A 19440-nucleotide genomic window follows, 5' to 3' on the forward strand; every position below is an offset into this window, starting at 1 on the left:
CTCAGAGGGCGACGGGGGTATATCCTCCATGCTATGGGAAAGACCTCGACGCCTAGAGGCGGAGGAGCAAGCCTTTCCGCCACTAGACCGTTCAGGATCATCCCAGTGGACTAGGGAAAGATTTGAATCATGTATGGACAGGCTAGATAGGTTTGTGTCCACTTCTGAACACTTTTCACCTAAAAGGCCAAGGGAGGTGCTCCCTGAAGACCGTAAGGGCCAAATTCCCAAGACTTTTTGGCCCACTTGAGGAGGAAATAGAAACATATGACCTCACTGAAGAGGATCCACACTTTCAGGAAGAGGAAGAATTCCAAAATACTGAAGATCCACAAGACCCCATAGGGGACTTTGAGGAAGACCCAGATATTTGTGAACCACAGCCCTGGCAGTCTCCAGGGGCGTCAGCAGACCATGATGTTCTAGATCTGCCCTCTCCTCAGACCACTCCGGTCAGACAACCTTCGCCTGTGGACGATCAACCCACATTTAATGCAATGCTATGCAAAGCGGCAGCACATTTTCAAATTGATACGGGGGAGACTACCCTAGAAGTTGATTTTGTTGAAAAAATAATCAAAGAAAAGCTGCCTACTAGCAAAGCCATACCCCTCCTTGCTTCAATAAAGAGACACCTCGTTCCTTCTTTATCTACACCGGCATTAGTGAGAGGTGTCAATACAAGGATCGAGAAGCTTTTTAGCCCCTCACCTTCTGATCCCTTATATATTAGGGGTCACTCCATACCGGATTCCCTAGTAGTAACCACCACAAGAAAAAGGGTGGGGGTTCCGCTATCTACTAGAGAAGAACCTCCAGACAAAGAGGGGGGAAAAAGCTCTATGCCTTAGGTTAAAGGATTACATCCTCGGCAGCCTTTGTCACGCGTATTGCCAACAATACAACTTTGTTGGCCAGTTACGCCGATACCCAATAGGGATCGTTGCATGAAGGCCTACAAGAAGTCCCTGAGCCCTTAAGAACCCGCTTATTAGCCACTCTGACAGAAGATACTCGGGTAAACCAAAGCATCATGAAGAACACCTTAGATGCTGCAGAAATGGCTGGCCGTGCCCTGGTACAGGGAGTACTCCTTAAGCGACATGCTTGGCTCAGAATCTCAGGTTTCAAGCCAGAAACGCAGGCGTCCCTCATCAACAAAACCCTTGAAGACTCAAACCTGTTTGGTAAGGCGTTTGATGACGCACTGGAAACCGCTAAAAAGGAACACAAAACATTAAAGACCCTGGACCAGATCACAAGACCTCCTAATAAGTGCAGTTATGGCAACAGACGCTTTTTTCGTGGCCAACAGCAAGCTCAGCAACAATACACCTCAGCCACCAACTGGTCCTCCCCTCAAGGAACCAGTGGACTGTATGCTCAGTATGCTCAAAGAGGACAACGTCGTGGCAAGGGAAGATGTTGGGGCCCCACTCCCAGAGGCTCCCCGGCTATCACTTCCAAATGACCCGAAAGTTCGGGTCCCCTCCCATGCATTTCTGGTCAGGGGCCGGTTAACATAATTTCTGCAAGCATGCAAGGGAATTACCACAGACCGTTGGGTATTGTCAACAATAGCCCACGGTAACTGCATCGAATTCAGTCGGTCCCCAACATTCAGCCCCCCCAGGGGAAGATGTCTATCTCCAGAACACCTCTCCATCCTTCTACAGGAAGTCTACCTACTGATGGAAAAAGGAGCCATAGAGGTTGTGCCTCTATCACAGGTAAAAGAGGGTATTTATTCAGTGTACTTCCTTGTACCCAAAAAGGATCTAACTATGCGCCCTGTATTAGATCTGCACCCAGCGAACAAATTTGTAAAACCTCAAAAATTTCATATGGTGAATTTGCAGGAGGTAATCCCCCTGCTCACACGGGGGAGATTACATGGCAACACTGGACATGAAAGATGCATACTTTCATATTTCAATGTTGCCAGCGCACAGGAATTACCTCAGGTTCATGATAGAAGGCAAACACTATCAGTTCAAAGTGCTACCCTTTGGCATAGCTTCAGCGCCAAGGGTATTCACAAAGGTACTGGCAGTGGCAGCGGCACACCTGCGCAGGTTATCCATTCCAGTCTATCCTTACCTCGATGACTGGCTCATAACAGGGGATTCTTACGAAACGTGCTTCTCAAATACCCAAAATACTGTAGACCTCTTGTTCCACCTGGGCTTCTCCATCAACGAAAAGAAGTCCAGTCTAGACCCCAGCCAAGTCGAGCAATTCCTAGGGGCTCTAATTCGAACAGGGAACGGCCTTGTCTTCCCCTCCAACGAGAGGGTCCAAAACATGCTGTTTCAGATCCCTCAATATGTAGCCGGTCGAGAGGTGACGAGATTGCTAGGAATGATGGCGTCATGCATTTACTTGGTTCCTTACGCGCGCCCGGCATGCGCCCAATGCAGGAGTGGCTCAACAGCCAGTGGTGTCAGGCCAGCAGATAATGGGACGATCTACTGGTTGTCCCACAAGCCTTGGTTCTCTCGCTGCAGTGGTGTTCGAGGGAAAACCTTGTGTTGGGGAAATCCTTCACCACCCCGCAGTGGACGCCACTCTAACCACAGACGCATTCCTTACAGGATGGAGGGCTCACCTATCCCATCAGACTGCACACAGAGTTTGGACTCCAGGTGTGGCATCCAAACACATAAACCTGTTGGAACTGTTGGCGGTCTTCAAAGCACTAAAGGCTTTCAAGACACACCTACAAGGAAAGACAGTGCTGATCCTCACAGACAGCACCAGGCCATGTACTACCTGAACAAGCAAGGGGGCACTCACTCTCCAGGACTGTCCAAGCTGTCCCAGAACATCTGGAAGTGGGCTCTGAAACACAACATGTTCCTGCTATCTCAACATGTACCAGGGGTACTCAATCTTCTGGCAGACGGACTCAGCAGAGACTTCCCTCTACCCGCAGAGTACGAATGGCGATTACACAAAGACATTGTCTCCAACGTTTTCGCAGAATGGGGCTTCCCAGAGATCGACCTGTTTGCAACTCTGAAGAACACCCAATGCAAAGATTACGCCTCTCCAGGTACCCACAGAACCGCTCCAAGGGAACGGTCTCTGGATAACATGGTCAGGGAAATGTGTCTACGCTCCCCCTCCCCTGACTCCCCTTCTCAGCAAAATAGTGCACAAGATGGACCAGGAAGGGGGCGTGGCAAAGCGTCCATGCGTTGAGGACGTGCTCAGAGAGCTCCTGCTTGATCCTGTATAAGATCCTTACAAACTGACCAAATTTGCACGAAACTTTGCATGAGAGTATCGGAACATCTGCGGACGATTCGACCCAACTCCGGAAGAAAATCGGACCGTGGAACGGGGAGAAAACGATCCTGGAACATATCGAATTTAAAAACCCAAGATGGCGGCTCACCGATGCGACCCTGCGAATTGAGGGCTGATCCAAGTGGGAACGCCGGATTGCGCCCAGCATTGAGCCCAGAGAGAGCAGCAACGGACACCCGCCGCGGACACCCGCTTGAGAGCGAGCGAGCACGAAAGAACGAGCAGGACAGCTAACCAGATCAGGCAGCGTACCGTCAGACCTGCGGTGTAGGCGGGACCCAAGAAGCCTCGCAAAGAGGACGAGACGTCCCACACCAGCACCAGAGGACTGGGACCGCCGAAAGAATATCCGGCAATCTCGTCGGGCCCCATCGTCGAGAAAGAAGAAAGGGACCGGGGTGCCCGGTGCCTTCCAGCTGTCCTCGGAGCACCGAAATCCAGCAGGAGGAGCGACCCCTATGGAGGCAAAGGGGTCGAGGCGGGGAGAGTAGCGCCCGAAGCAGAAAGTCTCGGATGAACATTACTGCAGGCGACCAGGCTCGTAGGCGTACCGCGAGACCCACAGCGTAGGCAAGACCTGAGAAGCTTCACGAGGACCACTTGCAGGAGGACCAGACGCCCCGGACCAGCACCAGAGGACCAGAACTGCCGAGAGAAGACCCAGCAATCCCAGCGGGTCAAGAAAGAAGTGGGGAACCGGAGTGCCTAGAGCCTTCTAGCTGTCCTCGGAGGGCCGAAATCTGGCAGGAGGAGGGGAGAGAAGCACCTGAGGCAGAAAGCCCTGGGAAAAGAGGTGAGGAAAAACTACTGGGGGACAACCACCCCCATCCGGGGACTGGGGAATCCTGAGAGAACCCAGCAGACACGCACGGCAGGGGGATAAGAAAAGAGCTACATTAAGATACACGCCGGGGCCCCCCACACCAGTATAAGTGCAGGGCAACGGCACAATAAACGGGGGAGGCCGAGGTTGGGGACCCCACCCCATCCTGGGGCACATAACGACCAGATCTAAGGAAGAGGCGAACCAAACTGGGTCCCCCCATCCTAGGCGGGTGAATAATCTAGCAAGATTGAGACGGACAGATCACAGGTGGAAACCCACCACACCCAACATACACAGGAAGACTGAAGAAAAATTAAAGAAAACCCCTGGAGAACTCCGCCGTCTGGCAAGAAGGGCACAAGGAGACAGAAACCCATTCAAGAACAGCCGACGGAGCCTCAGATAAGCGGAAGAGACATAAGCTAGAAGATTGTGGCAAAACAAAGAAAGCACGGGCACCAGTAACCCATATCCAAGCGAGATCGTACACAGATCCCGTTAAAAGGAGCAGGTGGGGACCCATACCTCGAGCCCGCATATCAGCAATGCCTAACAAGAATATAGAAGCGAAAACCAAACAGGCCAGCATGGACGCCTTCGCCAAAGCGCCTGGGAAGAAGCAATTAATTCCGCCGGACGCGGCGGCAGCAGTGGAGGGGGGCACCCTACGCCAACCGGACACCGGGAAAGACGGAGAGATCCTAGAAGCGATTACCTCCCTAAGGACTTGTCTGGAAAACAAAATGGATGTGGCTATAGGAGCCTTGAAGGCATCCCGAGAACAAAAGATGGACGCAGTCATGGTGGATCTGGGCCTCCTTCGCCAGGATGCCAGGAACCTGACAGACATGATTACGACTACAGAACCGCAGGTACAGCAAAATACCACTGACCTCACGGTCACAACACCACAAATGTCTGAAGTGCTGCAGAGAGTCAAGATCCTGGAACGGAAAGTAGAAGATGCGGAGGGTAGGGCAAGGAGGAACAACGTCTGTATAATCAGAGTTCGGGAAGGTGAGGAGGGAAACGATCCCACAGGATTTGTTGAAAATCTGCTCCTCCAGGAAATTGGAGCAGGTACATTATCCCAGGGCTTTGTGGTGGAACGGGCGCACATTGCACTAACTAGGAGACCTCGGCCCGGGGCCCCACCAAGAGCAATGATCGCCAAGATAATTAACTTTAAAGATAGAGAGAGGATACTAGCATTTAAGGGAAGGGGTTGAGATCTCCAGGAATTCCTCCAGGATCACAATATATCCGGACTATACAGCTACAGTTCAGAAGCAAAGAGCACAGTTTGGCCCCACGAAAGAACGCCTCAGACGAGCGGAGATAGAATACATGCGCCTCTTCCCAGCTAAGATGAAGGTGATACACAAGGGGAAATCGTGCTTCTTCGAATCCACAGAGGAAGCGCAAACATGGATGGACACACAAGGGAACATGTTGGGAAAAACCAAGCCCCCAAAGAAGAGCGCGAAGCGAGTTCGGATGCCAGTTCCAAGGCATCACGCTGCAGCGAATCCGCCTCGACCAACGGAGCGAGACGAGAGAAGCGGTGAGGCCCAAGCAGGGGAAGGGTGGCTGGGCGTTAGTTTGAAAGTTAAAGTTTGGGATCAAGAAGTTGCGGTTTATAAGTTGGTTGACAGGAGATACGGACGAAGGGCACACGGCACCATCGCTAGACAGAACAACCTTTGCGGCCACAGAACAGTCCGAACGGACAGGGGTCAGAAAGGCACACAGCAGTACATCAGAGGAGTTCCCCCCCCCCCCCCCAGATGCAGAAGCGGAGAAAACCAGGAAGAAAGGGAAAGACCCCAAGTGCAAGACGAAAAGAGATTGAACAGGGCATTAAATAGAAAGAAGGCTATGGGACAACAGAGCCGAAGCAAACAACAACATACATGAACCCAGATGAGATTATAGTAGCGACCTGGAATGTGCAGGGACTCAACGCCTATGTCAAAAGGCTCAGGGTGTACGCCTGGCTCAACCGGATGAAAGTCAAAATAGCAATGCTCCAAGAGACGCACCCGACACCGGAAAAATGGGTCAAGGTGGCCAAGAAGTGGGGAGGACATGAGTGTCACTGCCTAGGGCTCTGTATGTTATGTGTGAATATGCAAAGGAAGGTGTGTGCTTTAGAATTGGGCAAGCACAGGCATGCTGGTCAGACTCACTAGCACAGGCATCTAGAACTCCGTGTGGACATGATGGTTAGACCCACTAACGCATGCATCTAGAACAGTTTGCTTTGCAAATTCCTAGAGCCAAATAATTCACATTCTTCTCTGCTTCTCAATACTCTCACATGCTTTTAGATTACTTTTTAGTTAGATGCACAGTTTTAGTTTAGTTTGAGGACACTCTGCCCCTAAGGATAGGTGAGATCATGCTGATGTTTATATACATTTATGAACGAAAATGATCATCTAAGACTCAATACACTTTGGAAAATTGACCTGATATAGCTGGAGCATGAAGATATGCATCCGTAATTTAAATTGAAGAAAATTAGCGTTTCATGTAACTTTCTTTATATTTTGGATTGTTCTCGGACCCAGAATGTGCATTCACCCTTAGCAGCAGGGTACAATTCTGATGAATTATGTAGTGGTAAATAAACAATGAAAAGCAAAGATAGAAAAATTGAAAATATGATTGAAAGATGCAGAGCATAGGTGTGGAAGTTCTCATTTGAATGGACATAGGTTTAAAGGAGCAGTGTGATTTGAAATATGAAAGGGAAGAGTTTTTAATAATCTATCCCTATTGGGAACATTGTAATGGAAGGCTGATGGTTGGCCAGTCGAATGAAAAGGGTTACACTTTCCAGGAAAACACTCCATGGCCAATCAGTTATTTGAGCCTTGTACTAGCAGTGATAATGCCAGCCTGAACATTTGCGGGTTTTAAAAGAAAATATAAAGCACCATCAAAGGACGATATGGAAGTTCTACTTTTTTGTGGATTATTCAGAATTATTAACTAGTGCTGCCTTACAAGGGTCGATAATAGCAAATAATTGTATGCAGACTGAAAAGTATCCTACAATTGGCACATTTCCTTCAGTTTTATCAGCTTTGTGTCCCTCTTATCACATGGGTCTGCAACCGGTGGCTCTCCAGATGTTTTGGACTCAAACTACCATGATCCCTCACCGTTGAGTTTAATGGCTATGTAGTCCAAAACATATGACAAGCCAATGGTTGCAGAGCCCTGGTGCTGTTTTGTATTAAATGAAATAATTAACAGAGGTCCTTTACCCAAGACAATGCCCTCCACACTGAAAGCACTGATCTCAAAACTGGGGAAAAATCTTGCAGACTGTATTATCTTTCATCTCATCTCACTGTTGAACACAGGGGTAAAGTTATTAGCAATAATCTATGCTGCAAGATTAGATAATATTATTCTGTGTACAAGCCTAGCTCTGGCCATGAGAGGTATTTCCAGATGTGCTGCACCTAAAGAAAAACTGTGCTACTGTGAGCCGTGCTGAATGTTGATTTTGAAAAATGCCTTTTAATAGTATTGGTTGGGGCTGTTTTGAATATACACTAACTTTGTCTTTGGTACAAATGTTATATGTTTGTTTACAGTATTTTCCGATGGGGCAAATCCCTGATCTCAGGGAAAGGGATTTGCTCTGATGTATTTACTGTGCTTTGTGGTTCTAGACATGGTCACCCTCCTCTTTATTACTTCAATCTAGTTTTGAAATAGCTAGATCAGGTTATAAGGGGATAGATACTGGAGGAATAAAATATACCATCTTGTTTGCAAAGTACTACTTTTGGCAGAGGTCCTGTGGTTTTACTATCTACTACTGAATTATCAATATATAACATTTAGAATATTGGGTAAGTTTGTTCTTTCTTGATATGCAATGCACAGGCTCAAAATTGAGAGATTTGAGATTTGTTATTCTGTCAACAAAACATTTATAAAGACCTGAATTTCAAGCGGGCTAAATAAACTCTGACTAACTTAGTAGCTAGGTTAGTCAGAGTTTGCATAGCCCACCTGAACTTCAGTTATTAATTAGATTAGTTATAAGATTACAATCTTAGTTTACATAGCGCCTGAGAAAAGTAAATGTTTAGTGAGACCCAATGCATGAGAACATTTTTTTAAAGTTTGTTTGTGAAAAGAAGCTATAAAGATTGTGATTTTTAGTATAAATTGAAGCTTAGTTGTTTAAGCTTATATTTTCAACGGCTTGGTGCCCTATATGCTCATCTGTGAGCTTTTCCATGTCCTTGTGTCCTCTGTCCTCGTCTGTGTCCTCTGTGTCCTCTTCCTTGTCCTTGTATGCTCTGTGTCCTCTACACATGTTTCACCACCTCTGTGTGGCCCCTCAGGTGGAATAACTCCCATTCAATGTGAAGGATAGCATTAACTCTTGTTCAGTGGAGAATTGCCATAGCATTTTGGTGCTGAACTGCCCATGTGGGCGGGACAAAGACTGATCTGCAAATGGATATTTCCCTTCTGTGAAAGGTACAGTGAGCTAAAGTGTGGCTGCGGACTCTTGAGTGGGTAGCATTCCAAAGAACAGGTTATTTTTAGCTGTGTGTGTTCTCAAAGAGGGGCGCCTATGGACTTTTTTTTTCTTTTTTAGTATTAACCAATGTTTGTTGCTGTGTGTAAAGAGTTTCATATTGTGATTTGAAAATGTGTGCATTTACAGATGCAGAATTAAATCTAGTGAGAAAAACGTTTCTTTCAATAAATAATTAAACTAGTGCGGCCTCATTGGGGTTCATAGCATGTTAAGTTGAAACGTGTAGAGGACACAAGGACACGGAGGACATGGAAACGCTCACAGATGAGCATATAGTGTACCAAGCCCTTGAAAATATAATCTTAAACAACTAAGCTTCAACATGTACTAAAAATCACAATCTATAAAATCTTTTTTTCACAAATAAATTGTAAAAAATGTTTTCCCGCATTGGGTCTCACTAAACATTTTCTTTTCTCAGGCGCTATGTAAACTAAGAGATTGTGATCTCATAACTTACCTTTACTTCTGAGCAATCACAGAAGGTAGTCTCTGTACAAGCGAAGAGACCACCTTAACCAATCAAGGAGAGCACCCAGACTAAGAGTGAATGTTTGCAAACTCCATTTCATACAATAATTAGACCCTCAGGGACACAATAGGTACACTTGTAATGTTCTATTTTTGCTTCTGATTTACATTGTCCTATCAGTTGGCTTTGGCGCTATGCAACAAAGTCCCATTTTATTTTTTTGAAAGGGTTCCAAAAGTCTAGATTTCAAACAATGCTATAGTGCATGTACTTCTCTGACCCTCTGTATCCTTTTCCCCTGTTCTCCTTACACCCCACCCCCCAAGGCTTGCAACCGTAGGGTTCTTTTTGACAGTGACCTAAAGCTCAAGCAATTATATCAGCTCCAATATCGTAGCTGCTATGATTCTCCTCCTGAACAAACAGATGATACTTCCCGACATCACCTATAACTCTAAAACTTGACCGCCATTTGGGCTGGCATCTTTTAACAGAAGCTCAGTACTGTGAGGTCTGTGCGTCGGTATATGCTTCCATTGGAATTAGTGCTTGGCCAGGTGTTGTTGAAAGAGCCATGTTTTGAAAAATTTGCAATGGGAAGTAGCAGATGCTGAAAATACTGGACTATTTAATATCTATTTCTGGATTCCTTTTTTGGTGTGCAACCCAATGAAAGTACTTTTTTGAAAATCCCAATAAAGTGTTTTGGAAAAAAATTAAACTCCTAGATCCATTGATTGCCCCCCTCAATTGAGCTGCTCTCAATTACACAATTCATGCTCTATCTGTTCGTCCCCCATCCACCTTTTGTAGCCTTCCATTTCAGCAATGTTTCGTTCGTAGTGCCCTTTCACTGGAACTCAGTATCCCTAATATCTAAAGAATCAGCATAGTCCAATAATTCAAATCTGCTTTAAAACATTTCCTCGCCCAGGAATAAACATCCTTACTGCTATATGGAGCAACTCCCCAGCTCCCATCCCCCTCACAATTAGCTACCTCTAAATTGCCACTGTAAATATTATACTTGCCTGTAAATTATGCTTACTAATCATTGAACTGAGACAATGCTGACCATTTGCCTCTCCCCCTCTCCTGATCCTTACGCCATATCGTCTTAAACCCTACTATTGTAAAGAAGCCCAAGGTTTGTATTGTATAGAAATACAATGGCCGTCATGTTGTCATTTCTTGGCTCCCCTTTGAGATACGGGCCAGCTTTCAGTTCACCAAATACCTTCATCACACTTCTGCTAGATTCCACAGGTCTGTTTCCAGTAGTCGTCTCCGTTGCTTCCAGAGAACATTTATATGGGACAAGCCTTTGAGCGCCAATCCGCCAATCTCTGAAACGCGTTGTCTTCGAATGGCTTATTTACGGTTAATCTTATTAAAATCCAGATTTTGTAGAACTCGACCTGTTCCCACAGTAGAAGATGTGTACGAGTTGACCCTCTGTGTAAAGAATCGGCATGCTGTGGCCACTACCGTTTCATCTAGTATTAATTACTAATGGTGATTATTTTTATGACAAATTGGTATAAAACAATTAGGGTCTGTGTGCCAGTATATTGTTACAATGAAATTCAAAAAGCAAAATTCTACAATAATCAACACAACAATTAACAACATTTAGAAAAGTCAAACAATGACTCCCTTGTAAAGAAATTAAAAGTATTGTTAAATAACAGGGGGAAACGTACGTGTCTTTAGACTAACTAGCCGGAACTGTTAGGGTTTGTGTTGATGGCCTATGAGGAGAAGGCAATTGAAATGAAATGTAAGTGCTTTTAGAAAGAATGACAGGTTTCAGGCTCTGCTTAGAGCACATGGGGAGTGGTTACTTCCACTCACCCACAAAAAAATTGAGAACAGTGAAAAAATGGGTCAAAAGATTAAAAAAAAGAATGCATTGTTTCAATACAAAAACACTAAAAAGGGCAAATAAGAAAATATAAAGGTTTGCCATAGAAAATGTCTCAGATGTTTTTCGAGGGATAAGCATTCATAATGTGAAACCATTGCATGTTAGTAATACTACGAACCAACAAAAGTGATTTCACACTATAAAACGTTAACAAAGCAAAGTTTCCTTTCTTTAAATTTGGCACTGATTGATAAAGATGGTCGGTAAGAAGCTAGGACCTCGACATTGTGGGAAGACTAGATTGTTATCAGCCTTCAGCGAAGATCTCCGACTCTGATACAGTTTTCAGCTGCCTTTCATCCACTGAGTTTATGGGTGTAAAGATGGGTGCATCTTTGTTCTAATTTACACCTTCTGTTTTACTCTGATTATTGTTTCTATGCTTTAAATGGAAAATCCACATTTGAATGCATGGTGGCTTTGACCTTTCCTTCTATGCAGTTGTTGGTGAGCTGCGCTCTGCTCGCTTACCTATACCCATTCTGTACTGTGAGTGCAGTTGCGGTGAGAGGATAGCTACCTAATTTTATTTGCAAACACCGCCATATCCGATAGTATGTCGCCTTATAGCCTTTATAGTAGAATGTCAGTAATGTCTAATGTGTGCTTCTTGTAGAAGCATAACGTTTGGCTGCGTGTTTCAAACTGTTGGGCTTGTTAGGCACATTAGTTCTTGCTTCATGTTTGTCCTGTCATTGTGCCATGCTTTTTCTCTATCACTTACACTAGTTTTCTTTTTAGATCAATTCCAATAACCTCACGTTTTTATCAAGATCTCAACATATCTGTGTTTTCTACTTTTTAGGCTCACTGTTGGGTGATAAAACAAGGATGACTGAGTTGTCCAGAGACATGAATGCCTACATTAGGCCATCTCCCACCCAGGGGACGCTTGGAGGAGTCACAAGGACTACTAATGAAGCCATTCTGCTGTGTGAGGGTGGGGGCTATGACATTGTTCTCGTAGAAACAGTGGGTAAGTGTTTAAAGAACAATGTACTGTTGAAACCATAGGTGCATTGAAGGCCCCACCCATAACTTATTGCATCTTTGCCGTCCACCCGCAGCATGATACACGTTTTCAGGTGCCCAGATCAGATTTAGAAATCGGATTTTACTCTGTTATTTGAAGATGGGGAATATGTTGATTGTTTTTAGAATCTCAAACTGTTTTGGTTCTTATCCCTCAATGTCTTTTTTATTATTTTAGATGAACATGTTTTAATCTAAAACCGATATCTTTTGTAATCCATACGTATTGTCACAGTTTGTTTTGAGAACATGCATAATATAGCGTTAACACCCGATCTGGCCCGCCAGGGAGGGCGTTAAGGCTGTTAGCACCCCGGGTTGCCATTCCGGTAACCCGGGGTGCTAGGAGCATTGTATTTAGTTCGAATGAACGGGACACCGCTCAGCGTCCTGTTGATTGAAACAAAATACTATACTAAGATGGCCACCACGGAGCTGAAAGGCGAGGCTTCATATGTAGCCCCTCTTCCATTTCCATGGCAGCCGGCAAAGCGAGACGGGGCGAAGCTGCGGCTGGCATCTCTGCCGACACAATGAGGTGAGTAGGGCTGGGGAGGGAGGGTTAGGGTTACTTTTAAAAATAAAGGGAAGGTGGGGAGACGATGGCAGTGCAGTGTGGGGGAAGCATCCATCAGGTTCCATGGAACACAGGCTGAGATTAGCAGTTTCAGTCTGTTATCCAAGGAAACCAATAGGCTGCTCATCCTGCCCTGGGTGCTAATAATATTAGAGCTCCTTCCTGTGACACTGCTCTGCTGATACCACTGATCCAAACGTATCTATCTAGCTGTTTGGGTGGAAATAGTGTGCAGGTTTCTTATGCGTCTGTTGTTTCCTATTTTCTGTTACAATAATATTTACTTCCTATTTTCTTTTTTCTTTGGAGTATTTGACAGTGTTTTGGGGGCAAAAAGGCTTCTAAGTAGCTTTTTAGTAGGTTTCCATTTTGTGAAAATTGATTGAATGTGAATCCGCCCTGCCTACTTTCTTAGTTTAATATCATGTACACTCATTATAGCCTATCCTTTTGAAATGAGAATAGATGCCTTGCATTTTTAAATAAATGTTAAATTTGTAGGCAATATCTTTTCATGTGTCTTTCCATGTTGATTCATGCGCCTCTGATCAATGTCATTCTATCGTGCACTCTCCTTCCTTTTCAACATGTTGGGGACCCTGACGCTGTCCCGGCCGGAAAACTGCACCCATAGAAAAGCTGCAGCTAAAGAAGTTTAAAAGCCCCTGCTGCACATGCATCCATTCATGTGTTGGGGACCACCCAAGCATCTGTTCCCTCGCTCCATATTTATGGCCCCATGTTAGCCTATTTCTCCTGTTAGGTGATTGGGCACCGTTTATTTCATTGTTTTCTTCTCTTCAAAATATGTTTAATGGAACATAATGTGCTAAACATCAGCCTTAAAAGCATTCGTTTTGAGAATAAACTAATTTTCAAAGTCCAGCACAATGAACTGAGAAGAGGGTTACACATAGCATCTTTTTTAAAAAGAACACTTTTTTTGCAGTTTCTTCCCAGACAATCTTGATAAAGTGTGAGGCTTAACATGTTTGGAATGGAACCTGCTTTTTTTCGGACGATAGCCAATCGGTCCCAAAAAGGATCAAAGTTCATTTTGGTATTCGGTAATGACATCACTTTGAATGCCGTCCCTTTTCTGCTTCTGGTTTCACCATCTCATTATCCATCGGGAAACCCAAATACTACAAAAGATGATCTAGCCTGTTTGCACTTGGCTGGGTTTGCCTTGCTCCCGGCTCATTTCACAATCTACAAGATTAAGTAGCATGCCTTATGTGCTCTTTCTAACTCTTGCTACTGATGACAATGTCAGCTGATGGAGTCTGGATGTGATGAAAAAATCCTTTAACCTGAACTTGGGCTTTCATAAAGATATCTCTAAAATGTCCCAGGTGGTCACTGTGGTCTTGCTGGGCAGAAACTGGCAGCTCCCATGGAATTTCTTGACTTTTTTCGAAGTATTCAGAGGAGGTGGTATGGAGCTGTGAGCAATTGCTGTCACATAAGCATCAGCGTCACTTCAACCAGTTCACGTGATAGACCTGCTCCTTATTTTAACAGGTCCGGTTGTCATATTTGGCAATTTAGATTTTCCAGAATCAGAATTATTTTGGAATGGCCGTATCAGTGGGCTAAAAGGTTTTCAGATGTGGGGAGGATAGCTATCACTGTATCCCCCCACTTTGATAGTACTCAGTTTGACTCCTTGATTATATTTGCCTCACTGCCATCTCCTGGGCATCTAAGCAATGTCTCCGGATAATAGCGCAGACCAAGGCCGTTTGCTCTTTTGTCTTCTGTACCAGCTGGGTTTTGTTCATACCATTCTCTGGTCCTCCCACTATTTACGGAACATATACAGCACATCCTAGTAGGGCTGGCTGAAGATGTGGGGTGGGGGATCATGGTGGCACTTTAAAAAAAAAATGTTTTAGGTCCCCCTTGCCAACAGATGGGAAATGCTTTAGACAGCTGTGAGGTGTGTAGGTTATTTTGGAGATCTGTGCATCCCATCAAGCACACGTTGCTGCATCATTCACTTGTAAAAACCTAGATAAAGTATTGGAGGGAAGGAGGGAGTAGCTGCATACTCTCACAAGACAAGTTAATTGGCCTACGCAGGGCAGAAGAAAGAAAGGCAGTCAGCAGGGGAAGACAGAGAAGCTGAAACCCTAAATGACCACTTACGAAAAGCTTTGTCAGCAAGGTGCTAATGTAATTGAAACCTGGGTAAACCCTAGTATGCTACTTAACACTGCAAGGCCAGAGGGAGTAGACCACATGAGGGCCTTAGTAATGGCTAAATGTGCGCTTTACAGTGCACACATTACATGCAATGTACTGAATGTAAACGTATTTTGCTTTAAGGAGAACTGAGAACATTGGAGCAGCATCTTGGGCCCATTTCAGCTGAAAAGGATGAAATGCTCTGGCATCGTCCCTGCATGCACTAGCACTAATGGGGAAAACACAGTAGAAGCCTATGTGGTCTTCCAGTTGCTAAGAATGTTCATGGAATTAGTTTGGCCCCTGACTTCCCATCACTTGTGACTAGTTTTTTGGAAATGTTCTTCAAGATCTTATTGAAATATTCTACAAGATGATACGAGGGTGATAGATGGACGTTTGTACCGTTTAGACTTTTAGGAGTGTCTTCACCTCGTTCATCAGTTTTGACTAAAATCTGCATCCTTGGTCAATCTTCCTTTTCTGGCATCCCTTCTCTGGAAAAGTATGGATGTGATGTTTCTGGATGTTTTGAGCGGGACTTTCTGATGAGACTCAAGAGGGGAGATGGGGGGGGGGGGGGGGGGACAGAATAGCCGATCTTCTACATGAATAGAAAACCTTTTCTCAGAAAACAAATCTACCCAATAATATAACAGGAATGCTTTGCTATCAAAGGGGCAATAGTCGCTCTGAAATATTATCTAGCAGGGTCTCGATTTAAACCCCTCACCAACCATGCTCGCTTGGTTATCAAGGCATAAAGACACAAATGCTCAAACTGTGAAATGGGGCTATGGTCTGCAAACCTATTCCTACCCTGTCCAGGACAGGGAAGGCAAACCTCAAGTTAACATGACTTTTTGTCAAGCGACCCTGTGGAAAATGCCCCTAAAGGAGGGGTTGGGGCTTCTGGGTGAAGCTATGTGACAAAATCTCAAGGCAAGGAGAGGTTGCATCAGCCCTGGAAAGCCGACTCACCTCTGCATTCTAGCCAGAGCTGAGAGCTACATGGACACGTAACAGCTTAAGTATTGTGGACTCTGAAGATAGCAGAGCAACAGAGGTTCGAAACCCAGATCTGCGCTTGGAAACCCAACTGAGGTATTAATCGCATTATAAAAAAACAATAAAATCCTAAAGGAAAAGTTATACCCACGTTGTATGCCCAGTACCTCATACCTAGAACCTTAATGCCATTTTAAGCAAGTAATGACCGCTGGCTTTGAGAACGATTGCTGCCCTGGTGAGACTAGCAGATTAATCTGGTGTTAAAGCCTGGGAATTTCAAAAATTCTCTGATGAAACAAAGAACCGTCTGCAAAACGGGAACCATGCATGTAAATATCATGACTGTACCAGAAATCTGACAGTGAAGAGCAGAGGCAAATGGAAATGAAGCTCTGTGAAAAACAGATAGGACTTGAGGAGCAGTGCCCCGAGTTTACCGTTTAACAACTGAAAACTGGTGAGTGGGTGGGACATGCGCCTGATTCAATAATTGCCACTAGGGTGACTTATGTAAAGCCGGAGAACCTAAAGGTTAGGCGTACGAGGAGGAAGTTCAAGGGCAAAGCCGGTGTGATGGAGGCAAAGTGGGCGTGCTCCTTGAAAATACAGCTCAGCAGCAGAGCATGAGGAGGGACCTGGGAAGGATTCTGATGCTCTTGGAACAAAGGGACATATTTCTGTGGCACAAGCTCTAGGAAGGTCTCAGGAGTTGTGCTCCCTTGAAGATCCTGCCGAGGGTTAAAAAGCTTACAGGCGAGAAATCACTATATCTCTTTCTTAAAATGAACTGCTGCACCAAACCTCCATATAAGCAAGGAGTAGGCCAGGCACTGCGTCCTTGGCCAGCATTACAAATAGTAAACTGGATGCTATTTCCCCCACGAACGGGACCTGTGACAAAGAAGTGGCTGGCTGATAATTATCACTAACTCCAGACAAGAATTAGCTTGGCCCTAAATACCCATGTGACGCCGAATTTACCAAAAGCAAGGGCTGGGTGCCTTTTTCCTGTAACTTTTTATTTTCAGAGAGTCTGGGCAAGGCCAGTCACCATAACAAGAGGAACCCTGGCGGGCACTGCTTGACAGCCGTCAAGATACACAAGCACTGGGCCAAGGAAGAGGGTGACTGAGAGTAACAACATTAACTTTCACACATTGTACTGGACATGTCCTGCTAATCGGGACTGGCAAAGTTGGGCACTTGACTCTAAGTGCATACACCAGATACCAATTGGCTCTCTTCACACGAATAAAAGGCAGAACCCAAAGACACCCTCTGAGCAAAGTGAACATGAGTAGGAGCAGAACTTCCGGGACGAAGGCAGACCTACTGGAACAGAGCGACGGACCAATGGGCGAGAGCAGCGGGTCGAAAACCCCAAGAGTTGCCTACCAGAGGTGGTTGCCTCCGACAGGCCGTGGAAAACATGTGGAGAAGGCCAGATTCCACAAGTAAAGACTGCGTTCCGTTTCAACGACGCCAGCGACCCTCCCGGGTGAACGGCAGAGTTGGGGAGGCGAGGCCAAGCCTGTGGTACTAACCTTGACTCGTGAATTGAATATCGCTAAACCAAGAAGGATACGCGCACATCCGGTGAGTTGGCAAGCAACCTTAGAGACCGGTGTGTGTGTTTAAAGTTTGAAGTAGCAACATTATATCGCAAGTGAAGGCTACACGCGTGTGAATGAGACCCGCGAAAAGACAGACCTGTGAATGAACTTTGAAGTAAAAGACAGCTGCAAAATCAGCTATACTAACTAACACAGTGGTCCGACGAAAGAAAGTAGCCCATCTCGAAAGTCTCAGTGAAAGGTACATTGTTTGAAGCGATAAAGCGAATGAACAGAAAAAGTGAAATAAAGAAGTTTAACTCCTAGAGAAGGGGAGAGTGAAAGTTAAACTGTAAACTTTGAGTCAAAGTGGTCCTGCGATGGTCTGTAAAGAAAGCCTTGCACATTCGAAGGTCTTCGACCTCCGAAAGTGATCCGAGCCTGACAGAGGGAGATCTAAGTATAATAAGCCTGGGGAAGGGAGCTCCCTTGCAAGTTTGTGTTAAACTTTGTCGTGAGAGGTCTGAGCCCGACACAAAGGTCCCCCTCTGAACATTTTGGTTGAAACATTATTTTGGAAATCAGGAAATGAGACTTTATTTTGTGGAAAGCTAGGCGGGCCTCAATCCACGTTTTTGAATGGTTTATTGTGTTGGAAACCAAGCCAGAGTGCGTCATCCTGCCTGCAAGGGACCGTCTTACTCCGCGAGGTCTAACATGGGAGGAGAGCTGGTTAAACCACATTTATTCATGGAGTGAATATGAAGTGGAGTTGTCTGGAGTGGCAGCTATGTGTATTTGCTGGATTGTGCTGCAGATCTGCTGGAAAAGTAAAGGAGCCTCTGCACGGCGGTGTACCTTTAAGGCTTGGCAGCCTCTGTGTCGTCCCTCCCCCTCCACGAACTCGACTGCTCCAAGACTACTAAAACCCACTTCCTCCGTGAAGTGGAGTTGTCTGGAGTTAGCTGTACTACAGCGCAGTGCCCAGAGCCTGTGCGTGCTGTTAAATCTGCGATGGAGATGAGAACGGACCCAAGTCTGCCGAGTGCGAGAACGCGACAGCAGGTAAGGAGGGGGGGGGGTCAGAGGACTGCAATTAACAACTGAGGCTGCTTGCTTCAAAAGGGGGAAGAGGTGGATGCCATAAAAGATCCTTTTGTGCCAGGCATGTGGGCGATTGTCCATCAAAAGGAGGTGATGACAATAAGGGGGAGGAGCTACAGCGAGGGGAGCATTGAACTGGAATTAAGTGAGGAGACTGTGTCAGCGTCTCAAAACTTAATGGAAAAAATCCCAATGGACACATCCACATATGTGCAAAATAATGAATATGATCTGGGATTGGAATGTGTAAAAACTCCCCAGTTGTTAGCACCAATAAGGGAGGAAGTGGGTGAAGATCGGTCCCTGACGAGTGACTGCCAAACGCCCCATCCATCTTCAAATGGTATGCTGAATAACTAACTACACAAAGAAACCTTACCAGAGCCAAAACAGACAATGACAAATCTGGAAATATGAGATGGGGGAAACGGGGATGCAACTCCCAATGAACTGGGCCAGCTACACCCAGCCATTCATGAGGGCGAGATGGTGGGAAGCCGGGGTAGCAGTGAGAATGTAGGGCTGGCAGCCCATTTGGCCAAAGAACTTGCCAAATTGACAGTGAAAATTGCCCACCACAAGCGACTGAGTCTGTCCCGGGTCAATGACTGTCTGCGAATTCTCAATCAGTCTGTCAGTCTAGAAATACGGATACCTCTACTTTGAAACCGCAAACGCATTTTGGTGGACGTGGGCCAACCGTCTCATGCACGATATGACAAAATATAGGTTTTCGAGTTTGCTAATGAACGGCCATTTTGATGTAACAAGAATCGCCATTTTGTTTTCTAACCATTGCTCATTGCTTTCTGTTCCTATTGCTTCGCAGTATATTTTCCGCTTGCACTGCTCGACTGTTA

General features: G+C 45.5%; 1 protein-coding gene across 5 annotated transcripts in view; it reads left to right on the forward strand.

The window, feature by feature from the left end:
* Nucleotides 1-19440, forward strand: part of MMAA (metabolism of cobalamin associated A) — a 300742-nt gene that overhangs the window by 54997 nt on the left and 226305 nt on the right. For all 5 annotated transcript variants that reach the window (XR_011282256.1, XM_069631226.1, XM_069631228.1 and 2 more), the window contains exon 4: nucleotides 11919-12089. Coding sequence is in view for 4 of the 5 variants with exons in the window: in XM_069631226.1 (XP_069487327.1) it covers nucleotides 11919-12089 (171 nt within the window). In the remaining variant the exon portion in view is untranslated. The remainder of the gene's footprint in view (nucleotides 1-11918; nucleotides 12090-19440) is intronic.

Source organism: Ambystoma mexicanum, chromosome 6q (genome assembly GCF_040938575.1).
Source record: "Ambystoma mexicanum isolate Mex_15411 chromosome 6q, UKY_AmexF1_1, whole genome shotgun sequence".
Taxonomy (NCBI): domain Eukaryota; kingdom Metazoa; phylum Chordata; class Amphibia; order Caudata; family Ambystomatidae; genus Ambystoma; species Ambystoma mexicanum.